Genomic DNA, 19011 nt, shown 5'->3' on the forward strand with positions numbered 1-19011 from the left:
TACACGTGCGGCCGTGCTTGAGGCCGTCCAGCACGTCCGCCCAGCCCGGGTGGCGTTGCGGCGGTTGAAAGCGGAGTGGCCCGAGCGGCGCGCGCGCGTACGGGATCCCCTTGAAGCCGAAGAAGAGGCCGCCGGCGGCGCTGCGCCGCGCCACGCCCCTGACGATGCCCTCTCGCGTGGCGACGAGCGGGCGGGACTGCACGTCGGGGTAGCCGGCCGCTGCGGTCAGCAGCAGCGTCAGACTCAGCAGCACCGCCGGCGCGCGCCGGAGCTGGTCGGCCATCTTCGCTGTGCGAGGGACAACAGTGCCGAGCGGGAGAGGGACGGGTGTGCTCACTCCCAGCGGGTCCGTGGCACTGACAAGGGCCGCCGAAGTCTCGGATTAACTCCGTGGGCGGAGCGGAGTAACTACAAATAAGGCAATAGAATGCAAGCTCTGCACTGAGGTCTGCCATGAACCGCAGGGGCGTGCAAATTGCACGACCTCATCTGTGTATGTTGGCGGCTCAGTTGCAAGATGGAAGGAATATGCGCTCGCGATATTATCTCATGGGAAGAGATCGGTGTTAATGTAGGACACTTCGGAGCGTGCGCTGCAGTCCACCTCCCAACGATGGTGTCCGTGCGCCATGCTTCATCCGCCTCTGCTTGCATTCGCCGCCGCCGACATGACAAGTGACCTTTTCTGGGCATGTGCCAGTCTTGCAGATGTACGCGTCTAGCACTGCCAAAGGCTTACGAGAGAGTGAAAAACCACTATCAGAGAAAAGCACGATCACCTTCAATTATGAGATAATCCGAAGTCTTAAGGAGATAACCGTATGCACTTACAGTTGCAGTGGCATCACACACATGTATCTGCCTTGACACCTTAATTAGGTGCAGTATGTTTGAACATCACATGCTTTACGGTCGTCATGTCTGAGCACGCGATCCTATGAATTTCATCGGCTACAGGGGCACGCGAGCAAGAGCATCACTTATACTTTGATAACGGTCTTAGCGTTGCAACTTATGCTTACAAGGCTTTTTCCAGATTTATATGGGTTTTCAGCTGAAAGAGCAATCTTAAGATTATGTGGTGCGTTTCACAGTGCCGACTTTTTCAGGATGGTCAGATGCTGATGTAATATGTTTCTAGCTTAGACAACCCAGATATCAAGGTGTAAAAAATTGTCATAGCTATATCGATTCAAGTATAAATGAATACTCTGCTTGCCTCACAGACAAAATCGCTTCCTCTGTTCAAGAGCTCATGTTCATGATTTGTGTCACCCCTTTTATGCGAGCCATTGGAGTTTAAATTATGCAGACTAGGATGATACGGTATCAAAAGTATCTGCGATTCTCACCAGCAACGCCACTAATGTTAATGATGTTCAAAAGTGGAAAAAATCCAACGGACACATTTCATTTTCTGAAAGATGCACTGAGTGGTCTTCTAACTCCTTAACTGTTTGTTGGATATTTTGGACAGCATGGACCGGTATCGTGATTTTAAGAAAAGTTAACAAGCTTTAAAAACTGTTTCAAAGCTACCTATTTTAGGTCATGTGCTTGTTTTGAATGTTGTTCGGCAACCAGCAGGCTCATGAACCAAGACTAGTAAGTGGATCGGGATTGTTGTACGATGTCATTTTTACATAACACTTAAATCTATGACGTGATTCTTTGACTTCCCTAAGTGGGCTGCTGTAAAGCATTCATGTGATGTACTGACGTTCACTATGTTTTACAGTTTCAGTGCATGTAAGGTATGTTATCATTATGCAAACGCAGTTGTTCGCACAATAACTTAGAGCTTCTGTATCTCATGTAAATGTATTTTGCTGTTACGTTTGTGGTCGCGATTGGACTGAAATGCTTTATCTAGCATGATATTTGTCATTATATTTTGTATTGCATTCCTCGCCTCTTTTACATGTGATGTCTTTAGCGTACATGTTGCTGCGCCGGCATTTTAACATCAGTGAAAGTTTTGCCTGGGTTGTGTGCCCGGTGTCAACGTTCGCTCAGTTCCCAGTCAACTATTCGTAAAAATTTGTGTTAGTCTTCTTGTGCTACTAATTTATATGTGAGAATGCTGAAAACATCGCTTTGTTTGTGCTATGCAGGGGTTTTGTGCTGTGCTGACCTTTCCTTGAAAACCTGGCTACTGGCAAACGTACAATCAGCATCTGCTGTCCTGGGACCCGTGGTGACACCCGTAGTTTTTAGGACTTGTACACGTGCCGTTTGCCCGCGCCCGCAATTTCCCCAGCTTGTAAACCCAACCTTCCCAGCTGGTATGAGTACTCGCCGGTCTGCGCAGCCCATGATGACCTTTAGCAATGACCCATGGTGTTGAAAGGCGGCTTGCAGATCAGCTTGCGGGCCACTGCTCGATTATTTGTGCTTAATGTTAATGGATGAACATCCAAAATGGCAGCACTTTAACGAAGATGAATTATGCTTCCACGTCGAATGAAATGGAACGTTGTTTACCTGTGGCTGGGAGGCAAGTTCGCGTGATGCAAAATGTGCTTCGAACACTCATCTGTTTGGCCGCTTATTTTGCCGGTAATGCTTGAATTGCCTCTGAGCCGTGGCTCAGAAACGGGGTTTTAATATTTTAATCGTTTTCCATTGCCTGATGTGTTGTGAGCACGCCCAGCCTTCACAGAGGCACAGCATGCCGCCCCTGCCGTGTCGCGCCGCGGCCTCGGCCGCGCGGTGTAATGCGACATATCGCCGCGGGCGCTGACCACCGTCGCGAGGCGGACCGTACGGGACGCATGATAGGTGCGTGTGTGTAAGCTGACTTATAAGTGGTAGCTCACCTGAACTAAATGTTATGTCGTGCCTGCCTGGTATAGCAGGGGCAGTACGCCACTGGACTCGGTCCATTACAGATCGCCGCGTCACTACACGTCTCTTTCTGACCGAGCTGAGCCGTACCGCTGGACGAAGACATCACACGATGTATGCAACTACATCTCTTCAAAAGGTTAAAATAGCTTAATTGTAACGCTTGCCGTCGCGTCTAATCTCATCGTGTGCATTTCACAGTTCTACTTTGTGCTATGCAAGGGTTGTAAGCTACAGCTGAGAATACTCTGAAATCTGTGATTACAAGCTTACGATGGGCGGGCTTCAGTATCCATCCTATGGTTTTTTTTAAGATCCGAATCCTAATTTTCAAGATCTCAATCCCCGTTTTCAGGATTCGGGGCTTTGCAAGACACGAAAATGTTTGAATCTTTTCGAAACATGCCGATCGGATAAATGTCGTCTGCAGTGCGACATCCGTGGCGTCGAGTGAACACCCTTGCAGCTGGCTCATATCGCACTCGCGCTCGTCTCCCAGTGTGACATCCGGGGCGTCGTGTGAACACCGGCGCAGCTGGCTCATATCGCACTCGCGGTCGTCTCCCAGTGTGACATCCGTGGCGTCGTGTGAACACCGGCGCAGCTGGCTCATATCGCACTCGCGCTCGTCTCGTTCGGGGTACATCTCATTGCTGTGATCAGAAGCCATAAGTTTGAGCAGTAAGAATAGACGAAAAAAATGCGTTCCATTGCGGAAGTACTTGGCTCCTTAACAAACTGACTCGCCCTATTTCATAACGCCGACCGAAAGTATGGGGGTGGGGGGACTTACGCGACCATTCCATTGTTAATTCAAAACAAAGTTTTCAAACTAAGTTCTATGTTCTGAGTTTTACTAACTGCCTTACAAACAATTTGTACTCCAGCCTGTTTCTAGCTTTTCGCGAAAAAAGCTAGTAGTATGGTCTTAACGAGATCACGCTACAAAAACGCCATTGGAGATGGCATATACGTTGTCATGTATGTGATAATTCACCACGATATTCCATGGAAAGAGCCCTTATTCCCAAATATCCCTCTATTTTACGTTTTGTATGGCAATATTTATTAACCCATGCCACGTGGCTATCATGAAACGCACACATGCACATGCACACACACATACACACACACACACACACACACACACACACACACACACACACACACACACACACACACACACACACACACACACACGCGTGTTGCTTCTTTAATTGTGAGCGTATGGTTAAGTAGTTTTGTGTGGTCTGGGCATATATGTGTGATGTAGGCCTCCGTTAATGTAACAATGTCCAGTGTCCTAGAATTGCGGACTTTTGGTGTAAAGCAACACCCTATGAAAAGAAATTTTCACTCTTTTTCCCCATATTTGATGGGAATTTTTCACTCCTGCCTGACATCGTCTAATCGCACATGCCAAACCCCTATGCAACGTTTTGAGGTTTTCAGACGTGATCCAAAGCCGAGCATCATTCCACCTCTTACTTGTTTCGCATTTTAATCTCGAAGGTTGGTGATCACGATTAATATTTATATTTAGGGGTGAGTCCAAGGCCCTCTGCCAGCAGACCATGCAAAAGGCACTGAATATTTTTTTGTTTTTTTTTGGGGGGGGGGCAGGAAGAAGCCGGTAAGTCTCCTGTGGACCAGGTAATTGCTTACCTGCTTTCAACACATGATTGGTAACGAGAGTTAGCCATTTTCTGTTTTAATGCATCGAGTTTTGACAAGACAAATTATGATGCCTCAAGACATGAACTTGGCTTATTTTGTTACATATTCTTGGTTATCTGCTCCAAACTTCTTAGAGTGGTCCCTCATGGCTGCTTTAACCAGATGTTTTCTGTAGTTGCCATGGTTTGCTGACTGGCAAATGACTGTACTGTATATATTCACTATATTTTTAACACAAGGATACTCCAAGCTGCATAGCAATTATAATATGAGTTAAGTATTGCTATGTCACAAATAGTCAAACCACCATATTTAAAATGTGAAGCCATCATCTCAAACTCTGTAATTAAATATGAATAAACAAGCCCAAATGGATGCATTTGCTGCAGCTGAAAAAGCAAGCAGCAATGCTGGCATGGTCATCTAGAAGTTATGTTATTTTTGGGGAAGAGAAATTGTTTTGTGGAGCATACCCATCATTGCCTGTGACACAGGCTAACCATGACAATCAAAATAAGTTGTTCAAAGTGATTTAAAGTGTTTTAATTTGCATGTTGTCAACATTGTCTGATGTCAACAAGCATGCAAAAATGAACTGAATTAAAATGTAAGTTGAAACCAGCCAAAAACTAGCTTTAAATATCATGATTTTATTACAAGTGCTGCTGTCAACAGATAGGTGAGTTGAGATGATGTTCATCACTTGGGCTACTCTAAGTTGGGTTAAGTTGGTCAAGTGCATGGCAAGTGGTAATAGGATTTGTGCAAGAATCAGTAACACACAACTGCTGCTGTGATACAAACAGGTTATACAGGATGAGATGATGTAAGCTGCCTCTTTAGGTTAGGCATAGGCTACTTTCATGGAAATAAGTGTTGGTATTTTGTAAGAAACAGTGACAAAGTGTTAGTTTTCCCTGACGCCACCTTAACAGAAGCCAGAAGTATATCTATTGTGTTTGACTTGGTGCTGGGCTGATGTGTAGAAGTCCATTGTTTTTTTGATTGAGTGTTTTGTGCTTGTTGAATTTTCTGTTGTTATAGTGTTATTGAATTTGCTTTGCTTTGCTTTGTTTTGCTTTAAAAGTGCTGTGGAAGGTAACTGAAAAGTGCAGCATCAAATTATTAGTGTTAATAATTTGTTATGCTCATAATACTGTAATGAAATTACTATGCTTTAACACGCGCCCGGTTGGCCAGCTAGGTACCCTTCGCTCGGGGGTGTGTGTGGGGGGGGGGGGTAATTTGAACCCCCCTCTGCGATCTCGGGAACTAAGAAAGCTAGAGACACCAAATTTACAGGGTGTCTTGACCTATATGTGAACTCACTTAGGTTAGGGTTCCAGCTTCCTAGGTCATGACCCTCAGGTCAAATAAGGTCCAACAATGTCAAATTCCAGGTTGGTCTCCAAAGCGCCCCCAGAACCTAGGCAACTGTCTTTAAGCAAAAGGTCACAAGCCCATTTGTGGTCATCGACCTTGTTTGACTGTTTGAAGGTCATAGTGACCAAAATGATCCAAGACTGCTCTGCGGTTTCATTTGAATAGGCGACAAAGATTACGCTAGGCAGTATGTTCCTAAAACAAAACGTTGGACCCGGGTCGTCTGAGGTCAATGGCCTATTCTGACCTCTAAGAAGTCAATTGAAAATGTATGATGCGGTTCCTGCCGTCAATAAATTCGAAATGAGCACCAGAAACTATCCCATACAGCAAGCCCTAGAGTAATAAATCAGGTTGGTTTTGACCTTGGTCTGACCATCACACCTGACCTTAGGTCAACGCAATTTGCTCATTCAATATTTGCGGTGCCTATGAAAGCATCTCGGATGTTTATGTTTTCGTCAAACACTCCGTTGTTGTATCAGATTGAAAGATTCCCTAGAAATTGCCTTCGCTGAAACCATGGAATGACTTTGACCTGTCATAGGTCAGTGACGTTGCAAGGTACATCTAAAATTGGTATGTTAAACGATCTGCTATGCAATTTTCTACAGCTATGCAAAATGTGGCGCGTCTACGCCGCGCTGTTCAAAAACCATTCGGTAAAAGTCCTCGGAGAAGGGGCAATTTGCCCCCCCCCCCCTCCCCCCACCCGATAGCGTGTTAATGTATTCTGTTTCACTTTGATGGTCTAAGATGTTAAAAACGAAATAGTTTTGTCAGGTTCCTGACATAACGACCATGCCAACGTGAAATAGATGTCTTTGTTCGCTGAAGCATCCGTCACGAGCTCATAAGCTCCGTCTTTTGTGAATGGATTTTTCGCTGCCGCACGGTCTTTTTGCGATGGAATTTTTCACTCCCACCCTAGTTCAAAAGCGATTCTAGCTCCATGACAATGTCGGCCCACCGCGAGCGTTCGGTGGATTCGTCGTTTGCCTCCCGTCCTCTCGCCACATGTGGATCGCCTAGCAGTGTTCCTGAAAACTGTCGGCACTCGGAAACCAAACATGCCAGAAGATCGTTTTGGTTGTGAAAACAAGTATAACGAGCTAACCATAAGCTACGAAAAATTGAGGCATTATTACAAGATACACTGGAGAGAAATCCTCGGAAAACCTTACAGGGTAGCATCTACCCCTTCACTGTATGAGACAAGGGTAAGGAAAAAAGACGCATACCCACCAAAGCGCATAGATAAGTATCCCTGAACCCTCTAATCGCCAAAACGCCTAGAACCAAACCAACCCCACAAAGCTTAACGCTCCGAAGTCAATGGAAAATTCGTAAGAATTTAAACTCCAACGGAAAATATTAAGAATTTTATAGTTTATTCAGTTAGCAAAAAAGGTAAGTCAATTAACGTATTAACCGCTTAATGGGTTCATGCTCACCTCTGCTTTCACGCATCAGTCCTCAAGTCCCGTCTGGTTGTTCTTGTCACCGTGCATTACACTGTGCTGAGCTTTCAGCCTCTTCCCATGGCGACAAATTTAACCCATTTAGATCAAGGCCATACACTTAAGCAAAGCATTTCTGTCGCGCCATAAAGTAGAGACTCCCGTGCATTATGCAGAGATACATATCGCTGGCCTGAAATATGGTTGTTCAGTTATTCCTTGGTAGAACGCACGTCACATAATGTATTAACATGCGCACATGTAGATACACACACGAATACACGCGCTTAAATCATAAACAGCACTCATGCATTTTTATTACAGCGCAGATGCACAAGTTACGTACAATTTCACGCTGAGATATTCAGAATCCACCCGCCGGAAAAATGGAAGGGAAATGATGCTCATTAGAAGTACACTGAGGGACTTAAGACGCATTTTTCGGACATAGAGCTGGCATAGCGTAAGAGCGCCTTCAAAATTGTGCAAAGGGTGTCTTTAACAGCGTTATCCAGCTTTTAGTTTTCAATACGTCGCGCAAAAGTCTGCTCAAAGCGCCGTCGCATTTGACAATATGATTGTCTCAACTATTAGTTTTGTGCATGCAGTGTAAAAGTGCTATCCACGGGCCTAAGCAAGCTTTTCAATGTAATTTTGTTGTGTAGCAGGATAGGCTGAAATGTCGGATTTGGGTTAATGGGCAGGGCATGCTATCGGAGGCTCAAGCGGCAGCTACAGTTTGTGTTGTGACGGCAAAGTTTTAGTTGATTCATGTTACCAAAAACAACTGACAGCCAAAAGTACAGTCTATTTATTTATTTATTACACGTCATAAGCTCACTCCACTCAGAATGTGGATATTACAGAACCCGTGCGATGGAAATAAAACACTGTAGGTCAGGGAGGCTCGCGCAAACACGTACACACACAGGCAAACATACGCAAAACACACTCTCACATTCGCTAGTCATTTGAAGTAGGCGTCGCTATCTGTTATTGATCCGCTGCTGTATGATATAACTACGCGACTCGCGTTTGAATTGTGGAAGGCTCAGGTCGTGAATTTTCTGCGGTAGTGCATTGTAGGCGGTCACGGTGGAGTAAACAAAACGCCGCCCTCCCGATTCGGATCTGATCACCGGCACATGTAACACATCATCCTGCCTCGCTGTACGATGGTGAACATGGTGTCTATGGATAAGGTGATCAGATAGCGACTCCGGCTGGGATCTTTGCAGGATACGTTTTCGAAAAGTCAGTGTGTGATACAAGAGCATGTTGTCAGCAGACATCCACTCGAGATCTCGTAAAACATCGCTCACATGATCATATTTCCGACGCCCAGAGATGACTAGTGCTGCGAAGTTCAGCAGCTTCTGCAGTCGTGATGTTTGAGTAGCATTACATGTTTCGTACACACAGATGCAGTAACGGGTGGGTGAGATGACTAGACCCTGGACGAGAGTAATGAGTGTGGCCTGAGGCAGACTGTGCCGGCTGTGGCTGAGGCCGATAAGAGCGCCGGTGCATCGCTGCACGACGTCATCATTGTGCGCAGTGAACGTCATGCACTAGTCAAAGACAACACCCAGGTTTCGAGCGGAAGTAGAGCTGGCTACAGTGGCGCCCATAAATTTGCTGCTAGCCGGTGGCAGGTTCCGAAGATTTTGACGCGTGCCGAGGACTATGAGCTGTGTTTTTGTGCATTAATTTTCATTTCGTTTTTGCCAAACCATTTGGACAGGTGTGAAAGATGTTGCTCCGTGGATGTGATCAGCGTACCAATTTCACCGGGCCTCCCACTCACTAAAACCTGCGTGTCGTCTGCGTACTGCACAATGCATGCGTCATGAGCATACAGCGGCATATGATTAGCATAAATGCTGTACAGCAGCAGGCCGAGCGCTGAGCCCTGGTAGGCTCCGATCGGGTTGTGCAAAGCCACGGACAGAGAGGAAGCGCCAGGGGGTTCTGGACGAGAACCTGGTGAACGTGGTTTTGGATGTAGTTCGCGAACCAACGTACATCAACATTGTACGGCTGGAGCTTTCTAAGTCTAAGGAGTCCATCACGTGGGATATCATCAAAGCATTTGGATGAGTCCAGTAGGCATATCAAGGTGATTTCCCTTTTATCCACGGCCTCAAAAACTTTGCGGTTACCGTGAATAGCTCCGTGTCAATGGAGTGATGTGATCTAAAACCATGTTGACTATACGAGAACAGGTGATGAGAGGTAAAATATTCAAACAGCTGCTCGTAAACTACACGTTTGGTAACCTTAGCGATAGTCGGTAAAATTGAGATAGGCCTTTAATTAGAAACACCAGTAGATTTTGACGTCTTTTGGATAAGATGTACTATTGTCAGCTCCCACGAATCGGGAACTACCTGGGCTGTCAGGCTGGAATTGACAATCTGGGCGATCACGGGACAAATAGCGTCTATGCACAGTTTGAAAGACCGGATACACCACTCGTCTGCACCGCACGATGTAGTGTTGTGCATGCGGGCTATGACGCGTCGCAGTTGCTCCGGTGTAACGGGCGATACCTGGAACCGGCCGGTGGCCACACGCGGCAGGCGTACCGCCAGCTCCGGCCCCGAGGAGTCCACCTGGCGGGCGGTCGCTGTACCAATGCTGGCGAAGTACCAGTTAATGTCATCCGCGTCCGCATTAGGTGTGGACCTGGTCGGCTGCTTAGATAAGACGACAAGCTGCACACTGCGCCACATCGGGCCCGGTTCACCCTCCCGTACACACGTGTCAATCTCCCCCGTGTGTCACGACGCACTGCCGACCTGACTTGACGGTTTTGGCCCTTATACGTCTCGCGGTCATAATCACGGAGTGCAGCACGCCGCCGGGCCATCAGGTCTGTAGTAGCTTCCGTGCCAGGTGGTGCTGTAGGATTGCGCACTTTTAAACGTCTCGTCGGTGCTAAAGCATCAACGATAGGACGAGTCACTGCAAGGAACAAGTCCCACTGCTCTCCGGGATCGACACTGCCGTACACTGGACCCCAGTCCACATTTTGGAGACGTCGATTCGCCTCAGTCAAGTCCATTTCACGCCAGCATCTCGCCGTTAGCGCGCACTGCGCAGGTCGGTGGTCCGCTAGCGGCACTAGAGCACGTGACCAGTCATGGAGACTATAGTCACAGTGCAGCGTGCCGGCGCGCTCAACACCACCGTTTGTACAAATACAATCGATGGTGGAGTTAGATGACCGGAACGTGGGCCCGCTCATATGCTGCTGCAGAGAGTATGCTGTGAGGAACTCTCTGAACCTGCTGGCCGCGGTGCTCTCGTTGCTGCTGCAGGTGTTGATGTTGATGTCACCAGATATGATGACGGGTCCACTGTGACAGGCGAGTATGTTCTGGTGTTGCTGCTCCAGCTCACCGAGGTCCGCAGTGACTCGGGCCTGCGTCTGTCTCGGGGGCCGGCACAGTGAGCACACCATAACTTTTTGAGACACAGCGCGGATCTGGACCCACAATGACTCCAGTTTGGGGCCTGCTGTGACCTGATCAGGTCCGTTCACCACAGTCGCCTCCAGTGACTCTCTCACTAGTACAGCCACGCCACCAAACCCTTTGTTATCAGGTCTGTATCTCATCTCTCAGCCCGTGCCCCCAGTCGGGCGGGGTACTTCCGAGATTAATATTGTCAGGAACGGCAGGATCAATCTTCTTACCAAAATTTTTCGATCGATTAAGACATACATTTGACAAAGACAAGAAACCACCAGAAAGCCTACTTCATCGGATCTCCAAAGCCACGCTAGATAAATCCACGAACTTTTTGGAAACTCTGAAATGGTCACGCGGAAAAAAACATGCAGCCATCCCATGATGTCGCGGATGTCCCACACCCCGGTGACGGCACCACTCAGCGTGCTGTGTCAGCAGCCACCCCATGGTGTCACGGACGTCGCACATCTCGGTGACGGCACCACTCAGCGTGCTGTGGCAGCAGCCATCCCGTGGTGTCACGGACGTCGCACATCCCGGTGACGGCACATCTCAGCGTGCTGTGGCAGCAGCCACCCCATGGTGTCACGGACGTCGCACATCCCGATGATGGCACACCTCAGCGTGCTGTGGCAAGGCCAGCGATCGACCTACGTTAAGAATAACTAATCGAGGTAAGATGCTAACTTACCCATTCATAGCTTTTATTTCGAGTCATTGTTCCAGTGGTGTCACAATCGACAGTTCGACGTGTGCTCCACATATACGTGGCAGACGTACTTTCTAACAATCACTTAACGCATCCCACTTAAAAGATTGCGGCAAAACCAGCGCGTGCCGGGCTCCTGGTCTCCGTCACGTCAGCGCTCGCGACTGGAAGCGGCTCTGAAACACCTGCCGGCAGCCTGGCTCGGTTCTCAGCGTCGTACACCAGCCACTGAATCATCAAAGGCTTAAGGGGCCGAGCGCCGCCTGCGCGCTCCGTACTCAGCCCCGGCCGGCAGGCAGCTGGTTTGCACCTCGTGCCGCCAGGCCTCGTTCATACGGACGCTCTGCCAGATGCGCACGCGCTCCTCGAACAGCCGCTCCCCGACTGAGGGTTCCGCATTGAGCCGCATGTGGCGCTGGCTCTGTTCGGTGAAGACAGGCCAGTCGGGCGTCGGCAGGACGGTTGAGCTGGGCCGACCGGTGCGAGCGAAGCTCGTCCACAGGCTCACCATGAAGCGGATCATGGTGTAGGTCGGCGAGTCGGCCGGGTACGCTGCCTGCTTTGCGTTGCTGAACAGGTACACCAAGTCATCACCGTGAGAGGGACCCATGTACGGTGCATCAATTCCAAGCAGCTCGGCAGCGGAGAGGCGACCAGGTCCTCTGTAATCCAGCACGTATTTGTAGACCGGCGCGTGGAGTGACGCGAGGCGCACCTCCTCCGACATGGGAGCAACAAACAGTCGGTCTCCCACAGCTCGAAGGAACGGCAGAGGGTTGGTATGGCTGAGTGTGGCATTGCCGACGTAGAAGTCAATCACTTTGGCGATCTCCACGTTTGAGTCCGATCCACAGTCCAGCGGAATGGCCCGGAACTCGCTAATCAAGCCAGTTAGGATGCCCCATGTAATAGGATTTCCTGAAAACACACCTTCCGCCACTGATCTGTTTTGGAGAAAAAACGGAGCAAACAGTGCTCCTTCCTCTTCCGCAATGCCGTTCATCCATGGAACCAGGTTGAATTCCCCATTATTGATGAGATAACGCGGATCCTTTGGCAGCAGCGGCGATTCCGATTCGTTGTCCACCCGTGGATGAAAAAGCATTTCTTGCAGGCCTAATTTCTTTTTAGCCTCCATGAGATGCTCGGAGGGGGCATTCCTTATGCACTCCACCATTATGGAAACATCGTCGACAGAGCAACTGAGCTGCTCTGCAAACTTCTGGGTGAAATCCTTCGCCTTTCCACCTGCCGCAAAGTTTGCGAATGCCGTACCTGACTGGCTGATGGCGTGGTGGAACAGGCCTTTCGCCAGGGGGCTCAGCACCAAAAGCGAGACACTGGCCCCTCCCGCTGACTCGCCGAAAACGGTCACCGTAGCGGGGTCTCCGCCGAATCTGGCGATATTATCCCGGACCCACTGCAGCAGCATCACCTGGTCCAGCAGACCGTAGTTGCCGGGAGCGTTCTTATCGTGTGCCGTGAAGAATCCGAACGGTCCCAGTCGGTAGTTGAAGGTCACCAGCACCACAGCCTCGTCCATGAAGTAGTTCGGTCCGTATACCTCCTCGTCTCCACTGCCCATCGTGAAGCCACCGCCGTGGATGAAGACCATGACTGGCAAACCTCCAACGGCTCTCTCCAGCGCCGGTAGCTGCGGCGTGTACACGTTGGCGAACAAGCAGTCCTCGTCGCCCTCCAGACTGTTGTTCTTAAAGGCGTTGTACTGCAGACACGTGCGACCGTGCTTGAGGCCGTCCAGCACGTCCGCCCAGCCCGGGTGGCGTTGCGGTGGTTGAAAGCGGAGTGGCCCGAGCGGCGCGCGCGCGTACGGGATCCCCTTGAAGCCGAAGAAGAGGCCGCCGGCGGCGCTGCGCCGCGCCACGCCCCTGACGATGCCCTCTCGCGTGGCGACGAGCGGGCGGGACTGCACGTCGGGGTAGCCGGCCGCTGCGGTCAGCAGCAGCGTCAGACTCAGCAGCACCGCCGGCGCGCGCCGGAGCTGGTCGGCCATCTTCGCTGTGCGAGGGACAACAGTGCCGAGCGGGAGAGGGACGGGTGTGCTCACTCCCAGCGGGTCCGTGGCACTGACAAGGGCCGGCCGAAGTCTCGGATTAACTCCGTGGGCGGAGTAACTACAAATAAGGCAATAGACATGCAAGCTCTGCACTGAGGTCTGCCATGAACCGCAGGGGCGTGCAAATTGCACGACCTCATCTGTGTATGTTGGCGGCTCAGTTGCAAGATGGAAGGAATATGCGCTCGCGATATTATCTCATGGGAAGAGATCGGTGTTAATGTAGGACACTTCGGAGCGTGCGCTGCAGTCCACCTCCCAACGATGGTGTCCGTGCGCCATGCTTCATCCGCCTCTGCTTGCATTCGCCGCCGCCGACATGACAAGTGACCTTTTCTGGGCATGTGCCAGTCTTGCAGATGTACGCGTCTAGCACTGCCAAAGGCTTACGAGAGAGTGAAAAACCACTATCAGAGAAAAGCACGATCACCTTCAATTATGAGATAATCCGAAGTCTTAAGGAGATAACCGTATGCACTTACAGTTGCAGTGGCATCACACACATGTATCTGCCTTGACACCTTAATTAGGTGCAGTATGTTTGAACATCACATGCTTTACGGTCGTCATGTCTGAGCACGCGATCCTATGAATTTCATCGGCTACAGGGGCACGCGAGCAAGAGCATCACTTATACTTTGATAACGGTCTTAGCGTTGCAACTTATGCTTACAAGGCTTTTTCCAGATTTATATGGGTTTTCAGCTGAAAGAGCAATCTTAAGATTATGTGGTGCGTTTCACAGTGCCGACTTTTTCAGGATGGTCAGATGCTGATGTAATATGTTTCTAGCTTAGACAACCCAGATATCAAGGTGTAAAAAATTGTCATAGCTATATCGATTCAAGTATAAATGAATACTCTGCTTGCCTCACAGACAAAATCGCTTCCTCTGTTCAAGAGCTCATGTTCATGATTTGTGTCACCCCTTTTATGCGAGCCATTGGAGTTTAAATTATGCAGACTAGGATGATACGGTATCAAAAGTATCTGCGATTCTCACCAGCAACGCCACTAATGTTAATGATGTTCAAAAGTGGAAAAAATCCAACGGACACATTTCATTTTCTGAAAGATGCACTGAGTGGTCTTCTAACTCCTTAACTGTTTGTTGGATATTTTGGACAGCATGGACCGGTATCGTGATTTTAAGAAAAGTTAACAAGCTTTAAAAACTGTTTCAAAGCTACCTATTTTAGGTCATGTGCTTGTTTTGAATGTTGTTCGGCAACCAGCAGGCTCATGAACCAAGACTAGTAAGTGGATCGGGATTGTTGTACGATGTCATTTTTACATAACACTTAAATCTATGACGTGATTCTTTGACTTCCCTAAGTGGGCTGCTGTAAAGCATTCATGTGATGTACTGACGTTCACTATGTTTTACAGTTTCAGTGCATGTAAGGTATGTTATCATTATGCAAACGCAGTTGTTCGCACAATAACTTAGAGCTTCTGTATCTCATGTAAATGTATTTTGCTGTTACGTTTGTGGTCGCGATTGGACTGAAATGCTTTATCTAGCATGATATTTGTCATTATATTTTGTATTGCATTCCTCGCCTCTTTTACATGTGATGTCTTTAGCGTACATGTTGCTGCGCCGGCATTTTAACATCAGTGAAAGTTTTGCCTGGGTTGTGTGCCCGGTGTCAACGTTCGCTCAGTTCCCAGTCAACTATTCGTAAAAATTTGTGTTAGTCTTCTTGTGCTACTAATTTATATGTGAGAATGCTGAAAACATCGCTTTGTTTGTGCTATGCAGGGGTTTTGTGCTGTGCTGACCTTTCCTTGAAAACCTGGCTACTGGCAAACGTACAATCAGCATCTGCTGTCCTGGGACCCGTGGTGACACCCGTAGTTTTTAGGACTTGTACACGTGCCGTTTGCCCGCGCCCGCAATTTCCCCAGCTTGTAAACCCAACCTTCCCAGCTGGTATGAGTACTCGCCGGTCTGCGCAGCCCATGATGACCTTTAGCAATGACCCATGGTGTTGAAAGGCGGCTTGCAGATCAGCTTGCGGGCCACTGCTCGATTATTTGTGCTTAATGTTAATGGGTGAACATTGAAAATGGCAGTGCTTTAACGAAGATGAATTGTACTTCCACGTCGAATGAAATGGAACGTTGTTTACCTCTGGCTGGGAGGCAAGTTCGCGTAATGCAAAATGTGCTTCGAACACTCATCTGTTTGGCCGCTTATTTTGCCGGTAATGCTTGAATTGCCTCTGAGCCTGGCTCAGAACAGGAGTTTTAATATTTTAATCGTTTTCCATTGCCCGATGTGTTGTGAGCACGCCCAGCCTTCACAAAGGCACAGCATGCCGCCCCTGCCGTGTCGCGCCGCGGCCTCGGCCGCGCGGTGGAACGCGACATATCGCCGCGGGCGCTTACCACCGTCGCGAGGCGGACCGTACGGGACGCATGATAGGTGCGTGTGTGTAAGCTGACTTATAAGTGGTAGCTCACCTGAACTAAATGTTATGTCGTGCCTGCCTGGTATAGCAGGGGCAGTACGCCACTGGACTCGGTCCATTACAGATCGCCGCGTCACTACACGTCTCTTTCTGACCGAGCTGAGCCGTACCGCTGGACGAAGACATCACACGATGTATGCAACTACATCTCTTCAAAAGGTTAAAATAGCTTAATTGTAACGCTTGCCGTCGCGTCTAATCTCATCGTGTGCATTTCACAGTTCTACTTTGTGCTATGCAAGGGTTGTAAGCTACAGCTGAGAATACTCTGAAATCTGTGATTACAAGCTTACGATGGGCGGGCTTCAGTATCCATCCTATGGTTTTTGTTTAAGATCCGAATCCTAATTTTCAAGATCTCAATCCCCGTTTTCAGGATTCGGGGCTTTGCAAGACACGAAAATGTTTGAATCTTTTCGAAACATGCCGATCGGATAAATGTCGTCTGCAGTGCGACATCCGTGGCGTCGAGTGAACACCCTTGCAGCTGGCTCATATCGCACTCGCGCTCGTCTCCCAGTGTGACATCCGGGGCGTCGTGTGAACACCGGCGCAGCTGGCTCATATCGCACTCGCGGTCGTCTCCCAGTGTGACATCCGTGGCGTCGTGTGAACACCGGCGCAGCTGGCTCATATCGCACTCGCGCTCGTCTCGTTCGGGGTACATCTCATTGCTGTGATCAGAAGCCATAAGTTTGAGCAGTAAGAATAGACGAAAAAAATGCGTTCCATTGCGGAAGTACTTGGCTCCTTAACAAACTGACTCGCCCTATTTCATAACGCCGACCGAAAGTATGGGGGTGGGGGGACTTACGCGACCATTCCATTGTTAATTCAAAACAAAGTTTTCAAACTAAGTTCTATGTTCTGAGTTTTACTAACTGCCTTACAAACAATTTGTACTCCAGCCTGTTTCTAGCTTTTCGCGAAAAAAGCTAGTAGTATGGTCTTAACGAGATCACGCTACAAAAACGCCATTGGAGATGGCATATACGTTGTCATGTATGTGATAATTCACCACGATATTCCATGGAAAGAGCCCTTATTCCCAAATATCCCTCTATTTTACGTTTTGTATGGCAATATTTATTAACCCATGCCACGTGGCTATCATGAAACGCACACATGCACATGCACACACACATACACACACACACACACACACACACACACACACACACACACACACACACACACACACACACACACACACACAACACACACACACACACACACACACACACACACACACACACACACACACACACACACACGTGTTGCCTCTTTAATTGTGAGCGTATGGTTAAGTAGTTTTGTGTGGTCTGGGCATATATGTGTGATGTAGGCCCCGTTAATGTAACAATGTCCAGTGTCCTAGAATTGCCGACTTTTGGTGTAAAGCAACACCCTATGAAAAGGAATTTTTCACTCTTTTTCCCCATATTTGATGTGAATTTTTCACTCCTGCCTGACATCGTCTAATCGCACATGCCAGACCCCTATGCAACGTTTTGAGGCTTTCAGACGTGATCCAAAGCCGAGCATCATTCCACCTCTTACTTGTTTCGCATTTTAATCTCGAAGGTTGGTGATCACGATTAATATTTATATTTAGGGGTGAGTCCAAGGCCCTCTGCCAGCAGACCATGCAAAAGGCACTGAATATTTTTTTGTTTTTTTTTGGGGGGGGGGCAGGAAGAAGCCGGTAAGTCTCCTGTGGACCAGGTAATTGCTTACCTGCTTTCAACACATGATTGGTAACGAGAGTTAGCCATTTTCTGTTTTAATGCATCGAGTTTTGACAAGACAAATTATGATGCCTCAAGACATGAACTTGGCTTATTTTGTTACATATTCTTGGTTATCTGCCCCAAATTTCTTAGAGTGGTCCCTCATGGCTGCTTTAACCAGATGTTTTCTATAGTTGCCATGGTTTGCTGACTGGCAAATGACTGTACTGTATATATTCACTATATTTTTAACACAAGGATACTCCAAGCTGCATAGCAATTATAATATGAGTTAAGTATTGCTATGTAACAAATAGTCAAACCACCATATTTAAAATGTGAAGCCATCATCTCAAACTCTGTAATTAAATATGAATAAACAAGCCCAAATGGATGCATTTGCTGCAGCTGAAAAAGCAAGCAGCAATGCTGGCATGGTCATCTAGAAGTTATGTTATTTTTGGGGAAGAGAAATTGTTTTGTGGAGCATACCCATTATTGCCTGTGACACAGGCTAACCATGACAATCAAAATAAGTTGTTCAAAGTGATTTTAAGTGTTTTAATTTGCATGTTGTCAACATTGTCTGATGTCAACAAGCATGCAAAAATGAACTGAATTAAAATGTAAGTTGAAACCAGCCAAAAACTAGCTTTAAGTATCATGTTTTTATTACAAGTGCTGCTGTCAACAGATAGGTGAGTTGAGATGATGTTCATCACTTGGGCTACTCTAAGTTGGGTTAAGTTGGTCAAGTGCATGGCAAGTGGTAATAGGATTTGTGCAAGCATCAGTAACACACAACTGCTGCTGTGATACAAACAGGTTATACAGGATGAGATGATGTAAGCTGCCTCTTTAAGTTAGGCATAGGCTACTTTCATGGAAATAAGTGTTGATATTTTGTAAGAAACAGTGACAAAGTGTTAGTTTTCCCTGACGCCACCTTAACAGAAGCCAGAAGTATATCTATTGTGTTTGACTTGGTGCTGGGCTGATGTGTAGAAGTCCAATGTTTTTTTGATTGAGTGTTTTGTGCTTGTTGAATTTTCTGTTGTTATAGTGTTATTGAATTTGCTTTGCTTTGCTTTGTTTTGTTTTAAAAGTGCTGTGGAAGGTAACTGAAAAGTGCAGCATCAAATTATTAGTGTTAATAATTTGTTATGCTCATAATA

General features: G+C 47.8%; 1 protein-coding gene across 1 annotated transcript in view; it reads right to left on the minus strand.

Moving 5' to 3' along the window:
- LOC119100048 (venom carboxylesterase-6-like) overlaps positions 1-16773 on the minus strand; it is an 18136-nt gene extending 1363 nt beyond the window's left edge. Inside the window, exons 1-3 of the mRNA XM_037223163.1 lie at positions 16614-16773; positions 11889-13502; positions 4-219 (exon numbers count right to left, since the gene is read on the minus strand). Coding sequence (XP_037079058.1) covers positions 4-219; positions 11889-13502; positions 16614-16773 — 1990 coding nt within the window. The remainder of the gene's footprint in view (positions 1-3; positions 220-11888; positions 13503-16613) is intronic.
- Positions 16774-19011: the final 2238 nt, after the last annotated feature.

This window comes from Pollicipes pollicipes, unplaced genomic scaffold (assembly GCF_011947565.3).
Source record: "Pollicipes pollicipes isolate AB1234 unplaced genomic scaffold, Ppol_2.1 Scaffold_4881;HRSCAF=5763_pilon_pilon_pilon, whole genome shotgun sequence".
NCBI classification, from domain to species: Eukaryota; Metazoa; Arthropoda; class Thecostraca; order Pollicipedomorpha; family Pollicipedidae; genus Pollicipes; species Pollicipes pollicipes.